This window comes from Protopterus annectens, chromosome 1.part0 (assembly GCF_019279795.1).
Source record: "Protopterus annectens isolate FY-2018-M chromosome 1.part0, PAN1.0, whole genome shotgun sequence".
In the NCBI taxonomy this organism is placed as follows: Eukaryota; Metazoa; Chordata; order Ceratodontiformes; family Protopteridae; genus Protopterus; species Protopterus annectens.
Window position 1 is genome coordinate 539,623,499 of NC_056725.1, and position 18,289 is coordinate 539,641,787.

At 43.0% G+C, this 18,289-nt stretch overlaps 1 protein-coding gene across 3 annotated transcripts in view; it reads left to right on the plus strand.

Moving 5' to 3' along the window:
* XPO1 (exportin 1) overlaps positions 1-18,289 on the plus strand; it is a 1,770,162-nt gene that overhangs the window by 1,385,900 nt on the left and 365,973 nt on the right. For all 3 annotated transcript variants that reach the window (XM_044061196.1, XM_044061203.1, XM_044061211.1), the window contains exon 16: positions 10,664-10,798. In XM_044061196.1, the coding sequence (XP_043917131.1) occupies positions 10,664-10,798 (135 nt within the window). The remainder of the gene's footprint in view (positions 1-10,663; positions 10,799-18,289) is intronic.

Below are 18,289 nucleotides of genomic sequence, written 5' to 3' on the forward strand. Positions count from 1 at the left end.
CCTTACTTGGATGACTGTCTCATTCAAGCAGAGAACAAGGACACTCTTCTATGAAGCCTGGCATTTGTGAAAAGGCTTCGAACATGCCTAGGGTACACAATAAACAAAAAGAAATCACCACTGGTACCCTCTCAAAAGATAACATTCCTGGGTGCAAGCTTGAATGCAACTGCCCAGATGGCTTACCTCACGCCAGACAAACAAAGGCAACTGACTACTTACTTCAAACTGATGGCAACAAAAACCCAGTCTTCTGCAAGACAAATTTTGCAGGCTCTGGGCTTCATGGCATCCTGCATCCTACTAATTCATATGCAAGTCTGCATACGAGGAAACTTCAGTGGTATCGAAAAAGTTTATGGAGTCAACATTCACACAGTCTGGAAACGATTCCTCTCATTCCCTGCCTGCAACAGGAGTTTCTATGGTGGGCAAATGCCTGTTACTAAAACATGGGATGGCCCTTCACTCTACCCCCTGCCAGCCAAACCTTAACAGACTCATTAGATTATGCCTGGGGTCCCACATGGCAGGAAGATGCATTCAGGGCATATGGGCACCAAAACAAATGCATCTACATATCAACCAGAAAGAGATGCTAGCTGTTCAAAATGCCCTAACAGCCTTCAAAGACTTACTTCATCCAGGTCAACTACTGATAAAGACGGACAACACCACAGTCATGTGGTATATAAACAAGCAAGGGGCCACACACTCATATACCCCCTTTGCAGATTAGCCATGGCACTGTGGGACACAGCTTTGACCTACCAAATACATCTTCAGGCTCAATTCCTGCCAGAAAAACAAAACACTCTGGCAGACAATTTAAGCAGAAACCTTATGGATCCTCACGAGTGGAAATTAAATCCACAAGTTTTCAGCATGATAACAGAGAAATGGGGGAGCCCAGACATAGATCTATTTGCCTCTCCTCAAAATTGTCAATTGAAAAGATTCTGCACAAGGACTTATCACAGACAAGCATGGAAAGTGGACGCCCTATCCTTCAATTGGAAAAACCTATCAGTTTATGCCTTTCCTCCTCTGCCTCTTCTACCCTTGGTCCTCCATAAAGTCAGAGAAGGGAAGCCAAAGATGATATTAATTGCCCCGGACTGGCCCCTCCAATACTGGTACCCAATCCTAAAGAACTTGTCTCAATACACAGCTTGGACCTTGCCTCAAAGACCACAACTACTGTCCCAGCAAAACAATCAGATCCTGCACAATCAACTACAGACACTGAACCTGGCAGCATGGCTAATCCTGTAATCATACAAACGACACCTCTCAGTAAAGCTGTCGTGGATGTCATTTTGGAAGCCAGAAGGCCTAGTACTAGAAAATCTTATGCTGACAAATGGAAAAGATTCTTTGCTTGGAATCAAGCACAAGGAACTGATACAGCAGAACCACATATTCCTCAGATATTACAATACTTAACTGAGATGCTTGACAAAGGCCTATCTTTCTCATCAATCAAGATCCATGCCTCTGCCATTTTGGCTCATTATAATACAGAGCCACCAATCTTTTCTTATCCTTTACTAAAGCAGTATCTTAGAGGAACCAAAAATTTAAGGCCTCTAAGAAGATCACCATTACCTGCATGGGACCTCAATTATGTGTTGGAAAAGCTCACCCTACCTCCATTTGAACCAGCTGCTACCGCTGATATAAAGTTCTTATCATGGAAGACAGCTCTGCTACTAGCAATTACTTCAGCAAGAAGAGTTTCAGAGCTACAGGCCCTCATGTCTGTAGAGCCTTTTATCGTATTTCTGAGGACAAATCCTACTTTTATGCCTAAGGTTGTTTCCAGTGTGGCTCTTAACCAAACAATTCATCTGCCAACTTTTTATCCAAATCCGCAGAACAAAGGGGAGAGAATTCTGCATTCCTTGGATGTACACAGACAGCTAAGATTCTACTTGAGCAGGATTAAAGCTCTAAGAAAAAACTGAGCAATTACTAGTGACATATGCTGCAGGATCAGAAGGAAAGGCTATTTCAAAGCAGAAAATTTCAAAGTGGATAGCCACTGCATTCGTTTCTGCTACTTGCACCATGGTAAACCTGTGCCCAAGGGCATTAGGTCTCATTCCACCTGAGCTGCAGCTACTTCAGCAGCCTTTCTCAGAGGAGTACCAACCAAAGACATTATAGAGGCTGCTACTTGGAGTTCTGTTCACATGTTTACAAAGCATTACCATTTGCCTCTCTACTCTAAGTCCAGGTCAGGCTTTGCCACTGCAATGCTGCAGGGCCTTATAGCCGCACCTAATGCTATTTAGCTCCAGCCTCCCAACCATAGCTTTAGGATTCTACCCAAATGTAATGACTGCAACAGTGAAACACGAAGAACATAGTACAGTTGTGTACACTTAACATAAATGTAGATGTTCGAGTGTATTCACTGTTGCAGTCCAGGTTACCCTCCCGCCATCCCCCTGTCATTCTACAGTTTATCTTTCCTTCTCTATCTTCTACAACCTATGTGGTGTACTTGCTTGTAGAAGGAGGTAAATTTTATATTGATGCATGTATATATAGATACATATAATATTGCTACCTTTTTGGGCGCACCTGACATCGGGGGCAAGAAAAACTAAAGAAAATGGCGTTGGCTGCATGTTTTATACCCCTGACGACCTGACATCATGGAAGAGAAGACAGCAACCGATGCAGGACCCAAGACTTTGTAATTCAGGCCGACTGAGGGCAACCTGCCAGCAGATTACCCAAATGTAATGACTGCAACAGTGAATACACTCGAACATCTACATTTATGGTAAGTGTACACAACTGTACTTTCTCACTGATCCTGACTTCTTGAGTCCTGTCTGTGAGCTAGACAGCAGTCCAGAGAGTTATGTATGTTTGCCTAGCTCAGAGATCTTGTCAACAGTGCCTGTGGTGGGCTATGTTATCTAATGCCTTGGCTATGTTAAGATGCGCATTATGTAGTGTTTCACCCTTGTCTATTGCGTTGGTGACGGTCACAAACAAATCTGCCAGGTTAAATAGGCATGACCTTCCCTTAAAGACAAAATGGGATGGGTTCAGTGTCTATAGGTTGCCAGTGTCCTTGTTTATCATTTCAGTGATAATTTATTCCATGGCTTTGTATATTAGACTTGGTAGATTGATGGGTCTGTTGTTCCCAGAGTTTGCTGACTGTCGGCTCTTGTGGAGGGGGAATGACATTTGTGGTCCTCCATTCAGTTGGAAAGTGCGCAAGCAATCCCTGCTAATAGTTGGAGGTAGTAAAACCTAAATATAGTTCTGTGTTTTTGTAAAAGCTTCCAAATATTGCTGTATGTAAAATTCTTTGTTTTGCAAATATTCTACATATTGTATAAACTCCCATTAGTGTTCGCTGTATAATTTTTGTAACTAATTTGATCTGTACAGGAGCTTTTCTCCCAGGCCCTCTGCTGAAAATGGGCTACCAGCCAGTTGTACTGTCCTGGTAAATGTAAGTAAATAAATAAATAGTATGTTGGAGGAAAGTTTACCTGGAGGAGCTGGGGAGGAGTGGCGGTTGAAGTTTGATCTGAAATTTATCAGCTGTTAGACTTGTCACCCTGATCGATGAAAATGTATATTCAATACCAGTTCAGCACATTGGTCTGTTACCTTTATGGTTCCAGACATAGCTGAATAAGGCTTTGTGATGTCTTTGGCATGAGAGGCTCTCCTTACCTCGTAGTTGGCTTTGTTATAGTTAGACCTCTGTTTCTTAGTTGTATAAGAGAGCACTTCTCCTTAAGGAAGATGCTGTTCCTAATTTTAGCCATGAGATGTTCGTCGTGTTTCACTGTTGCAGTCATCACATTCTGGGTTATCCTGCCAGGGATACCCCTCAGTCGGCCCGAATACCAGAGGCTTAGTATTTCTGTGTTGGTTGCTGTCGCTTCAGGACTGTCGTCAGGGGTATAAAAACAGCCAACCGACACCATTACATCAGTCTTTCTTGCCAAGGAGCCCGAAGAAGAAGCAGTTTGCACAAGCGCCGGCCAGCTGCTACCTGAGTTTTCGTTTCCAAAATGGAATCATTCTGAAGTCTTCTAAAGCTAAGTACCCCATTGGGGATCCTTTTTTCTTGCTCTAACCGATGTCAGAAAAAGGTAACAATTGTCTCACCTGTGGAAAGCAAATACCACACTGTGGAAAGCAAATACCACACTGAGATTTCCATTCTTACTGCGTCACCTGTTTAGGCCCATACGACGTACCTCGCTGTCGGTTTTGTGCTTTGTTCGATGCCCGAACTATTCGCTGTCGGGGCCTTATTGTAGCTAAATACTTTCGTTCTCTATCTCCGTATTTTTAAATGGCTTCGGTAAGCCATCCAACTGCCGATCTTCCGAAAAAAACGTAAGGATAAAGACAGAGACAGACTGCACAGGTCCAAAACTGCCGACGACGCTTCCGTTAAGCTAGTCGCCAGTTCGGTACTCAGTATGGCACTTTCGCAGCCCTTGATGCCCACTTCGATGGATTCTCAGGCCTCTACCGAGACCCGTTTGGAGTCCGGTTTGCCGCGAGACTCTTCTTTGACTACGGAACCTGCGGATGTCTCTACCTTGGATGGGTCCGGAGCCGCTGTGCAGGCACCAGCTTCTGAGGAAGTTCCTCACATTACCGATATTCGACACAAACCGACGACTTCTTTCGCGTCTTCAGTTCTTTCTAAAACTTCAGAGTTTCTAAGGCGAAGAGTACGAGCTATGCCAAAAAAAAGACGACAACCAAAACTCAAGAGCCTGCTTCCTTGCCACAGTCTCAGGTGCTTAAAATGGCAGAAGACCTGGTCATGCTGATTAGGGGAAGCCAGCCTTCCCCTGCTAAAAGAAAGAGACTTATCCCCAGTGGCTTTATCTGACCAAGAGTCTGACGACTCTGAGGTTCCTGAATATGAAGACATGCCCTTATCTGCCTATGAGGATTCTGTTGCAGAGGAATCCATTCCTTCAGCCTCACCTCCAGAGGATTTTTCTTTTGGTGAAGCCCTACATACATTGAGAGAGCATTTCCACTGGGAATGCCAGGATTATCCTCAGTCCAAAAAGAGGTTCAGGGAATTTTTAGACTTACCACAGCACAGACCCTTGGCTATCCCTCCTGTTCTGAATGTTGTGGATGGTGTCTTTATGGAATCCAGTCTAACTCCCGATACTTTACCCCCTGCTCCAAGGAAAGCTGACAGGTGCTATAGAGTCCCTCACAAATTTCTCTTCAAAAATCCTACTGCTGACGCAGAGGTCATCTCCCAAGGACCTAAAGGAATAAAAGCTACTACAGCTCAGAATCCCACCCCTTTGGACAGGGATTCCCGAGCTTTAGACAGATGGGGTAAAAAAAGTATACACCCCTGCAACTCTCGCCATTAGAGCATTGAATTTTCAGTTCCACATGCTGAAATACCAGCAATATACTATGGAACTTATTAAGCAAAAACTATCTACCTTTCCTGACTGTGCAGAAATTAAAGATTTACAGGAGCTTATGCATTCTGCAAGCCAAGTCAGCAGGCATACCCTGCAATCTGGGTTTGACGCCCTAGAAACATCTTGCAGGGCAGCAGTCACAGGTTCTGTACTTAGAAGGCATGCCTGGCTTAAGGAGCAGACCTTGTCAGACCATGTCAAATCAAAATTATTGGACGCTCCTCTGAACCAAGTACAATCTGTTTGGCACCAAAGCAGAAGAGGGTTTAAAAAAGATGGAAGAAAAAGCTAAGTCTATGCAGACAGGCAAAGATTTTTTGCAAGTGCAGCCTCCAAGATTTAGTAGGCATTGCCCCTCGAAACATTGGTCCTTTCCAACCCCCTCAAGGCCATCTCAAACTAGACTCGGAGGAAACAGACCCCCCCCCCCCCAGATTTCAGTCAAAGGGTATGCAGAGATCTAAGCAATGGAGTACCTCCCCTTCTAAAATGGGGAGTGCTAAGCCACCCCCCCCCCTTATGGAAAGAATTCACAATGGTTTTTCAGTTCCACTCCCCACCTCTGCCCAATTGCTCATGCCCCTAGGAGGAAAACTTGCCCACCATGCAAAACACTGGACCTCCATCACCAACGACCGTTGGGACCTCAACATAGTATCCCAGGGGTACAAATTTTATTTCCACACGCTGCCAGCCCCAGAAGGGTTCCCAGACCTTCCTCCAAACCAGTGGGCAGAGGCACAAAACCAAGTTCAGTCCCTGCTCTCTACATAAGGGCAATTCAGCCTGTTCCTGCAGAACAGATAGGCCAAGGTCTTTATTCCAGACTTTTCCTGGTACCCAGAAAAGAGGGCACCTGGTGCCCAATCTTAGATCTATCCGTTCTAAACACCTTCCTGGTGGTACCAAAATTCAAAATGCTCACCTTCCAGCATCTTCTCCCTATGCTGACCAAAGATGCCTGGTTAGCCATCCTAGACCTAAAGTAGGCCTATCTGCACATCCCAGTCAGGGACTCCTGTTGGAGATATGTACGTTTCAGGGCAGGATCTATACATTATCAGTTCTCTGCACTTCCCTTTGGCTTATCCACTGCTCCCAGAGTTTTCACAAAATGCCTGGCTCCAGCCATTGCCTTTTGCAGACTGAAAAAGATTCAGATTTACCCTTACTTTGGGCGATTGCCTGATTCAGGCAGACAGGAAAAGCTGTTGCAGCACCTGACATTTGTAAAGGACCTTCTAACCTCCTTGGGGTACACTATCAACGAAAAGAAATCCAAATTAGTCCCCAGTCAAAAAATTGAATTGCTGGGAAGAAGCTTGGACACAGATCCTAGATGGCATTCCTTACTCCAGAAAAACAAGCCTATCTGACAGGCTACTTCTCTCGAATGGCCACCAGAACCCAGCTGTCCGCAAGGAAAATCCTGCAGGCTCTAGGGTTCATGGCTTCCTGCATTTTGCTAATTCCATATGCCAGGAAACTTCAGTGGTACTTAAGTCTTTGGTGTCAACATTCTCAGGACCTGGAAACTATCATACCTATAATACCTTGTCTAAGGAAAGAGTTTCTTTGGTGGGCAGCAGCATGCAACCACAACAAGGGACTTCCCTTTACACAACCCCATGCCTCCCAGACCCTAACCACGGACGCATCAGACTATGCCTGGGGTGCACATCTGGGAGGCAGGTGCATTCAGGGCCACTGGAACCCAAACCAAATTCATCTGCTCATCAACCAAAAAGAGCTGCTAGCTGTTCAGCACACTCTGACAGTTTTCAGATCCCTACTCTCACCGGGGCCCCTTCTAATAAAAACTGACACCACCACAGTGATGTGGTACATCAACAAGGAGGGGGGAACCCACTCTTATCCACTCTGCAGGCTAGCTATGACCCTGTGGAACACGGCCTCAGCCATGCATATTCACCTGCAAGCTCAATTCCTGCCAGGCTAACAAAACTCTCTGGCGGACAACTTGAGCAAAAATCTCCTAGACCCACGAGTGGCATTTAGACCACAACACCTTCAGCCCTCTGACCCAGAAATGGGGTACCCCGAAGGTGGACTTATTTGCCTCCCCCTACAACAATCGGCTCAGCAAATTCTGCACCAGGTTACCTCACAGCAAGGCCTGGAAAGTGGATGCCGTATCCTTCCAGTGGGCAAACCTCTCAATCTATGCATTTCCCCCTCTGCCTCTTCTTACATGAGTACTACTCAAGGTAAGGCAGGAAAGACCAAGGGCAATCCTGATTGCCCCAGACTGGCCACACCAACACTGGTACCCACTACTGCACAGTCTGTCACTGGTGCCACCATGGCACCTACATTAGATTGCCCTAGACTGGCCACGCCAACAATGGTATCCACTACTGCACAGTCTGTCATCGGTGCCACCATAGCACCTACCTCAGATCCCTACCCTCCTGACTCAGCAGGAGGAACAGATCTTGCATCCACAATTGCAGACCCTGAACCTTGCAGCCTGGCTTATTCCTTGAATTCTCCTCCAGTGGCCAGCCTAAGCAAGCGGGTACTGGATGTCACACATGAGGCCAGACAACCCAGTACAACAAAATCCTATACTGATAAGTGGAAAAGGTTACAGTTCCTGGATTCACTCTAAAGGAGCGGATACAGCACAACTCTCCTTACCTCTCATCCTGGATTACCTAGCAGACCTACTCCACAGAGGCCTGTCCTCTCTTCCATTAAGATCCATGCCGCTGCCATCTCTGCGCATTACAGCACCGAGCCCACCTCTCTTCTCTCACCCTCTCATCAAGCAGTTCCTGAGAGGGGCTAACAACATAAGGCCACCAAGAAGAGCCCCCACCCTTGCTTTGGACCTTAATTTTGTATTGGAAAAGCTCACGCTACCCCCTTTGAGCCTGCAGCATCAGCAGAGTTAAAATTCCTCTCTTGGAAAACAGCCTTGCTTCTGGCCATCACTTCAGCTAGAAGAGTGTCTGAGCTGCAAGCACTTATGGCTGTGGAACCCTTCATTAATTTTCTTGTTGACAGGGTCTCCCTCAGGACTAACCCTACTTTTATGCCTAAAGTGTTGTCCAGTGTGGCTCTCAACCAATCTATCCATTTGCCCACCCTTTTCCCTAATCCTCAAAATAAGGGGGAAAGGATCCTGCACTCCTTAGATGTGCACAGACAGCTCAGATCGTACCCGGATAGGACTAAGCCCTTCAGGAAATCTGACCAGTTACTAGTCAGCTTTACAGCAGGGGCAGAGGGCAAGGCCATATCAAAACAAGACATCTCCAAATGGATAGCACACAGTAGCCATTTTTATTACAAACACCATGGGAAACCACCCCTCAGGGGGTCAGAACGCATTCTACTTGGACAAGTTCAACATCTACAGCCTTTCTCAGAAGAGTCCCTACCAAGGATAGTCTGGAAGCTGCTACCTGGAATTCTGTTCATACCTTCACCAAGCATAGGGTGGTGCAGTGGTGCAGCGGTTAATGCTGTCGCCTCACAGCAAGAGGTTCTCTGGTTCGATTCTCAGCCGGGGTGCCTTCTGTGCAAAGTTTGCATTTTCTTCCTGCGTTCGTGTGGGTTTCCTCCGGGTACTCCGGTTTCCTCCCACATTCTAAAGACATGCATCTGGAGCATTTCTCCCCGGGCCTCCGCTGAAAACAGGATCTGTGGAACCTAGTCGGACTTTCCCATTCAACAAATGTTAAATAAATAAAATAAAATAAATTACCACCTGCCTCTGTTTTCCAAATCCAGTGCGGCTTTGCAACAGCAGTCCTGCAGGGAATACTAGCCATTCTTCAGTTTTTGAAATCAACCCAAGTGTGATGATGCAACAGTGAAACATGAAGAACATAGTACAGTTGTGTACACTTACCATAAATGTAGATGCTCAAGTGTATTCACTGTTGCATTCCTAGTTTCCCACCCTCCAGCCTCCTTGTCTCTCTCACTCTAGCTCTCTTTCTAACCCCTTACAGAGCTACTAGTATTTGTTTTTTTACTGGTGGTGTTTTTCCACCATAGCTTAGCTCCCTGTTTGGGGACTCCTGGCATTTGGGGCAAGAAAAACTGATGTAATGGCTTCGGCTGCCTGTTTTTATACCCCTGCCGACCTAACTTCAGTCCTCAACCGACGCAGAAATACTGAGCCTCTGGTATTTGGGCCGACTGAGGGCTACCTCTGGCAGAATAACCCCAAGTGTGCGATGACTGCAACAGTGAATACACTCGAGCATCTACATTTATGTTAAGTGTACACAACTATACTTTGTCTTCTTTATATTATCTTATATACCCTGTTTAAATGAGGGTTCCACCAACGGGGTTAGTTTTTAATGTTTCTGTTCGGTTCCCTTCTGGTAAGTATGGTAGCCTCTGTTTGTATAGGAACTCTGAATAATTCTGGGTAGGTGTCCGTGATCTCTGGGTTAAGGGGAGCCTTGAATTTTGACAAATTGACACTTAGAATGTAGTTTGCCTTGTAATAGTTCCTGTTACTGGTTTAACTGGGCTTGCTGAGTTGATTTTTGAGACAGCTTTGTGATCTTTGTGATCTGACCTCACTAGTGAGGGCTTGGCACTTGAGGGGGAGGGGGGACATACAACACTTTGTTAGTGAGTACCACATTCCAGTATATTTGATGCTCTGGTCTCAGACCTGTCTCATACCACTGATATGCAGATGTCCAAGTGCATGAGGGTCCACCTGGTCAGTACAGGGAAAAGTTTACATAGTTGTACATATCTACTTGAGAAACCTTATTGTTGGAACAGGAATACCCTCCTGCCATAATCCTGAGAGTAGATGAGCCCTTCCATCCAGCCTTAGCTGTTGGACTTCTTGTGCTTGCCTGTGCATTGTCTTAAGAGTGGTTATAGGTGTAGTCTTAATTATTTCTTGATTTTCAAGAAGGTGCTTGCTAGTTACTAATGGGCAAAACTGGTAGGCTGTGGACTTGGTTGCTGTAACGTAGCTAGGTTGCAACATTGAGTGGATTATTCACTCCCCTTAAATCAAGTACCTTAAAAGTCAGAGTTTGATTAGTACAAAGGATGAAGTCTTAACAAATCAAGACTGGTCCTGAAAACGTGCTACTCTAAGAACATAATCTGTTATTTATAATCTTTGAAGTGCAAAGATTTTTGTCAAGTATTCTTTTGTGGTTGTCTCACATTGCTAATTTATTCTTGTTGGAAATCAGGTTCACACATTTTATGAAGCTGTTGGCTATATGATCGGAGCACAGACTGACCAGACAGTGCAGGAACATTTGATAGAAAAATATATGCTGTTGCCTAATCAAGTGTGGGATAGTATAATTCAGCAAGCAACAAAAGTAAGTTGATTTTAAATCTGATATTTTTGCTGTGTAATATGTTGTGTTTTATTGTATGTGGGCAGATGCATCAGAATGTTTTGTTCTCTTTGCTGTCTAGATTGTCTGACCATTTTCACTGCAGAGCTATCCATGCTCCATAGTTGTGCATCTTTGTCTCCACTCTTAAAAAAATTGCTCATTTCTGTAATGTAGGATACTCATCAAAGGGGCAGAATGGATGCCACCTGACATCTTTTCCTCCTGCTGTTCAGAGGTTGAAATCTGCTAGTGTGTAATATTATATTTACTTTGTGGCTGATGAGGGAAACCTTTCTAGTCAGACATTACATGCATTTAATATTCTGTCTCCTGTCCATCTTTACCTTTCCCCTACCATTTTTCTCATCTATCCTATACTTCAAGACTGTAGAATCCCTGCCCACAACCCATTCCAGTAGTCTGTTCCTTGGGTCCACAGCCCTTTCCGTGGTAAAGTAGGTTGAGTTCCAAGCAATAATTTATTTATTTTACATTTATTTACCGGGAATGTCCAGCTGAGCTTTTGCCCTTTTTCAGCGGAGGCCCGGGGAGAAAAGCCCCAAAGATATACAATGCAATAAAAGTAGCAATACAGATACATTTCAATAAAAATAGCAATAGAGAATTTTGGTAGTTTTACGTAAGTTACATACATGTATATTGTTGACAGATAAAACAATGCTATGAACAAAAAGAATGTCAAAGTAGAATAAGTTGTATGTTTTGGTTTAAAAAGAGAGTTGAGTAAATATAAGGTTTTGTCTGCAGAGTAGCAAACACTTAAAAGGTTAGATAAGAATTTCAGGGAGCAGATTACAGAAGAAGCTTTGGAGGTTGAATAGGAAGCATAGGATGAAGTAGTTAATTGTAAGTTTTAGTAAGTTAGTTTGTACTATAAAAAGAAGGTGATAGTCTCAGAATGACCCTTTTGCTCATCTGTGATATGAATTTATGCATCAGTGTTAAGTCCTTTTTTTCTTCTGGTCTTAAGGGAGAAGAGCTCTAGTATCTCTCTCCTGTGATCTGATTCTTCCCTTCCATCACATTTGTCCTTCTGGTGATTTTCCTCAGAGTCCCTTCCAGTAGCCTATTGTAATTTTTATTTGTACGCCCTCCGTAACTCCTCACAATACTGAAGGTATGGTTTGACCAAAGCCCTGTAGAATGGAAGCATTATCTCTGATGATACTTCACAGCATTCTGTCTGCTACTAGTGCCGTTCCCTGTGCTAATGTTCCAGTGTAGGTGGTGAATCACCAAATATTTTTCCTGCCATTGCCATCAGTTCTACCCTTCTCAACTGATAATGCACACCAGGTTTGACCTGGCATAGTACAGTACTTTATATTTGCACTGTACTTTAACTGCCAGCCTTTTGCCCACTTGTTAGACTGTCCAAATATTCTACCCCAATCTGCCACTATTGCATTTATTCACGGCATCAGCAGAAACTGACCCTTTTCTTTGTTCCTCAGATATTGAGAGGCATGCTGAAGAGTGCTGAACCCAAATCAGACTCCTGCTGTACTCCACTGGGCTTTCTTTATTTTTAACATTGTCCTCCTAGTTCATAGTTCATATCACCCCCAAAACCCTCTGCATCTTGTTAGTCTGGTACACCCTCTGCCTCAGACCCCTACCCTGCTGTCACAGCAGTTGAGCCAGATTCTGCACCCCCAGCTTCAAACCCTGAACCTGGCACCCTGGCTAATTACCTAATCTCTCCATTACCATCCCTGAGTAAACAAGTGTTGGATGTCATTTTGGAGGCAAGGAGGCCTAGTACTAGAAAATCTTATGCTGAAAAATGGAAAAGATTCTGTGCTTGGAACCAAATTCAAGGGATGGCCACAGCAGTGCCCAATTTACCTCAGATTCTTCAATATTTAACTGAGATGCTTCATAAGGGCCTTTCTTTTTCCTCCATCAAAATTCACACCTCAGTCATTTCAGCTCATTACAACACAGAACCACCCCTCTTTTCTCACCCACTGCTCAAGCAGTTCCTCAGAGGGGCCAAAAACTTAAGACCACCCAGGAGAGCCCCAACTCCAGCCTGGGACCTTAACTTTGTATTGGAAAAACTCACTCTTCCTCCTCTTCAGCCAACTGCAAAGTTAAAATTCCTCTCTTGGAAAACAGCTTTCCTTTTAGCAATCACTTCAGCAAGAAGGGTATCTGAATTACATGCCCTTATGGCAGTTAGAGCTTTTCCTCATCTTTCTTGCGGACAGGGTGTCCCTCAGGACCAATCCCTCCTTCAAGTCCAAAGTAGTATCCAGTGTGGCTCGATCAATCAATTCATTTGCCAACCTTCTTTTCCAATCCACAGAAAAAAGGGGAATGGATACTGCACTCCTTAGATGTGCACAGACAACTTAGATTTTACTTGGACAGGACTAAACCTCAAAGGAAATCTGAACAACTGCTGGTGGCATTTGCTGCAGGGGCAGAGGGGAAGGCTATTTGAAAGCAAACCATTTCTAAATGGATAGGCCATTGCATTCATTTCTGCTATAAGCACCATGGAATACCTATCCCACAGGGGATTAGACACCATTCAACCAGAGCTGCATCTACCTCTACAGCCTTTCTCAGAGGTGTCCCTACCAGAGACATCCTAGAAGCTGCTACCTGGAGTGCTGTACATACTTTCACCAAGCATTACCATTTGCCAATTTTCTTTAAATCCAGAGCTGGCTTTGCCACTGCAGTCTTGCAGAGCCGTATAGCTGGTCCTAATGCTATCTAAGTTTCTCCTACCATCTTTAGCTTTGGGGAATCTACCCAAATTTGATGACCAGCAGTGAAACACAAAGAACATAGTACAGTTGTGTACACTTACCATGAATGTAGATGTACGAGTGTTTTCACTGTTGCAGTCCTGATTACCCTCCCTCCAGCCCCCTGACTTCTTTTGGCTGTACCTCTATTCTCCTTTACTATGCTTAAAAGCTTTTTGGTGTATTTGCTTTTTTGTTGGAGGTATAACCTTGCATATATATATATATTAATTGCTTCCCATTAGGGGGGCACCTGACATCTGGGGCAAGAAAAACTGATGTAATGGCGTCGGCTGCATGCTTTATACCCCTGACTACCTGACGTCACGGAAGATGAGACAGCAACTGATGTAGGACCCAAAACTTTGATAATCAGGCCGACTGACTGCTACTGCAAGCAGATAACCCAAATGTGATGATTGCAACAATGAATGCACTCTAACATCTACATTTATGGTAAGTGTACACAACTGTACTTTCCTCCTACCCTGTTCATTTATTACCTGCTTCAGTATTTCGTTCTGTTGCCTGCACATTATGCACTTCATCAGCCCACCATCTCTTCTGCACCCTTTTTATACTTTAACTGCACTTGACCTAGCTTCTCACCCTAGCTGTACCCATGCCAAATTCCTTTTTTGGTGTTTCCCCCTGTCTAAGGAAAGAAGCACCAACAGATAAATGTCAAGTAATAAACGGATAAACTTGTAGAAACTGAAAACTCTGACAAACATGGCAGATAAAATAAAAACTTTAATATACAATGGTAAGCACTTTTGCAGTCTTACACCACATCATCAAGAGCACAAGACACCATTTTAAAAATATTTTATATTGCATTTAAAACACCAATAACCAATCAAAAGGTAAATCTCTAAATCTAAAACAGTAACCAATCAGACTGGTTAAATATTAATTCTAGTGGCATATTGAATCACCCTGACAGCATTCACCAATTAGAAAGTGAATATACGATGTATAACAGTATTAACCAATGAAAAGACACAAGAACACACCTATCTTTCATTCGTACAGTCTGCTCTATCAAATAGTGTTGTGACAATAATCAGAGAAATGGATGCATAAATCAGTGTCAACCAATCAAAAGAGTCTGAGTCATAAATAATAAATAAAGCAGATGCCCTATGCTGACAGTCTAAAAAAAAAAAACTCCAGCTGTACTCTGTTGCATATCGTCTACTCTGAAGCGATCTCTGCTTAACATACAAGGCCGTGTCAAACCCAAAGCTTTTGGACATGCTACACTTAAAGAAATCCCAGTCCCTCAGAGCCACACGCTCCAGGGATCTAAACCTTGTCATCACAATGAACAAAATATGCTGGAGGGATAGGTTCCTGACCCAGAGACTCCCCATACTCTGGAATAGACTGCCCATACATGTCAAGCATAGCGCCTCTTTGGCCATCTTCAAAAGGAACCTTGACGATTGGATGGGAGATAGGAAATTCACCCTGGGGATCACATCAGTCGCCCTGCTAGACTGGTCTGGGGAAGTAAATATTGTGGGAAGAAATAGCCAGGGAATTGTTATGGCTAGGCTTGTATAGGCCTTAGGGCTGATAACCTAGTATCAACCTATGAACACACCTATCTTTCGTTCATGGCATATTCTGTGCCTGTAAGTATATTGGCGTAACTTTAACCAATCAAAGATAAATACATGAGTATAAGCCAGTCAAATGACATAAGAACACATCTGTTTTCCATTCATTGATATACTCTATCTAAAGATATGGTGACGTAACAATAACAAATCAGAAGACGACTACACGAATATGTCACAATATTAATCAGAGTCTTTAGATCATATAGACTCAACTGTCATTCATTCGTGGCCTCTTCTGTTTCCATAGATATATTGCAAAACTTTAAACAAATTAAAGGTTAAATCCATAGTTGTCATAGTAGCCAATCAAAAAAAAATCATTAAAGCACAAGAATGTGCTTATCTTTCATAAAAGTCCTCTCTCTCTAATGGTGTAGTCATCAAACCTCTCAACTATACCGAATTCCTCTGCATTTACCGGTTTTGAAGTCCAAATAATGGGGTGCCATGAATTCCCGAGTTGTCCCCTTTATTTCCGAATTTCTCTGCCTTTTTTTTTATTATTATTTTTTCTGCTGACATCATCACGTTTAGAAGCGTGCGTGATGACATCAGCTTCATGAGCAGCCTTGCCAGCCTGTCGAAATTTGCTGAGGGCTTCAGGGGGTGTGACTGACTGATTTCAATCAATGTACTGCTTTATGTAAAAGTTGCATGCCTGTCTTGACTGCAGGTCTGCAACAGCAGGACTATTTCATTGAGTGCATGTGGAATTGACCTTTCCATTGTTATGTTGAACTTCTGATAACTGTCAAGTGTAGCACTTTTCCCCAGCTCCTCCAGGTAAGGAGAACACGTTTTAGTAGGACAGTCATCAGGACCGTTCCGCTGAATGCTTGAATGCATTTGGAATTTACCGTTCCGTTCTGTTGCTATGTTGAATAGCTGAATTTTGCTAACTGTGAAATGTGTGGAGCAATTCAGCACTTTTAGCAGGACCACTTGGAATTGACCGTTCATGCATTTTCGCATCATGGTAAGGAGAAAAAGTTGAATGCATTTTGAATTGAACATTCCCGCTATGTTGAATAGTTTTGTTCACACTGCTGCATTTGGAATTGACCATTGGTGCATTTGATTCGCATTCATTCCGTGAAGTCGAGGAGCACTTTATCATTCAGTTAATTTTCGTTAGCTGAACTTATAGCTGAGTGAAAAACTGCTTGTGTGTGTGTGTGTGTGTGTGTGTGTGTGTGTGTGTGTGTGTGTGTGTGTGTGTGTGTGTGTGTGTGTGTGTGTTTAAGGAGAAAAATTTACAATTTGAATTACTGTGATTTTACCTCAGCTTGTGTGTGTATTAATTTACAATTTGAATTACTCCTGTGACTAGCTGCAGTTCATTCCGTTTGTTGAAATGGACTGTGAAGTGGAGCACTTAACGTAGCAATTCATTCTCGCTATGTTGAATGGTTTTGTTCCCGCTGCTGCATTTGGAATTAACCATTGGTGCTCTTGACTCACATGATTTGTTCTGTGAAGTGGAGCACTTTATCATTCAATTCATTTTAGTTTAGCTGCACTTTTAGCTGAGCGGAGCACTGCTTGTGTGTGTATAAGGAGAATAATTTACAATTTGAATTACTGTGATTTTAGCTCAGCTCGTGTGTGTATTAATTTACAATTTGAATTACTCCTGTGATTTTAGCTGCAGTTCGTTCCTTTTGTTGAAACGGGCTGTGAAGTGGAGCACTTCACTTAGCAATTTATTCTTGCTATGTTGAATAGTTTTGTTCCCACTGCTGCATTTGGAATTGACCATTGGCAGTACATTATTGTACTGTGCAGGAAAGAAACATGAAACATTTCTTTGTATTGCAAGTTTCGGTAGTCAGTGACTCAGGTCTTCTGTTACAACATCAAGCCGACTGCTGAAGCAGAAATGTTCACAAAACATTGTTAATGTAGCTAAGCAAAAAATTAATTTGGTGAAAGCCTAGATGTAGCATAAAATAAATTGTCACACATACTTACCTTGACTGATGTTTGCTCTAGAGTCACATATATAGTGTGAGTGTGGAAGTAAGACTTTTATGATGGAAATGTTCTGAGTTGGGCAGTTTTGTCGTTATTGGTTCATGCATTTTGTTTCATTGCCTACAGTACAGCCTACTGGAAAAATGTTCAAACAATACATTTAAAATGTGTTCTATCTAACAAGTGTACTGTATTATACAAGGAATATAACTTAGGAAGGTGTTTCAAAGAAAAGAACACACATGCATGTTTCTTGTTTTGTGTGCAAGGGGCCAAGGATTTGAAAACAGCCCAAAGGTAATCTTTATCCACCACTGGCTAGATGCATTTTCTTTGGATGTGATGTGGGTTTCAATGCTGTTTCAATGAATGTGAGTTTCAAGGGCAGAGAAGTTTTAATGCCAAGTCTATTTTCATTGAGACAGTTTTCTTTAAATTAGCAGATGTCTATTAGTGCATCGTTGTGCTGCAAAGTGTAAAAATAAAATCCAAATAATCATTGTAGACGTAAAGTAGTATACATGCATACATGGTGTTTATGGTAAATGGGGCAAAATAGCCAGGTAATGGGACACTGGAATGGCTGCAGGGGGACTCTGGTGCCATATTTTGGTTGTCTGTTCTTCACTCTGCGTTTGAAAGTTCGTATCCCACAATTCTATCGGGAGTGGTTGGGGTTATGTAATTATGCATGCAAATTAGATGTTAATCAGCGTACAGATTTGTACCTATTTTTCATGGGCCTTGTCCAGATTTTTGATGTTTCCAGGTTGAGAGGTATGGTAGTCATTCAAGCCTTGGAACTTACCAGCTTGCAAATCCAAAATATATTTTAACCCTGTTTATTCAGTTCTATTTTTGAGATTGTCACTTGTGCGTCATCCATATTCAATTTTAATACTAGAAATTTAAAGTTGTTCTATGCCAAACTGTCATACATGCCTGGCTAATGCATTCAGCATCTTGTGCTATCTGATATTTTTAATGTGCTCCAGTATCCTTTCTTTAAATAAACTGTAGAATGCATTACAGTAAGTGAAATTAGCATAATATACAAGGTTACGACTTCACCAGTCCACATTAAT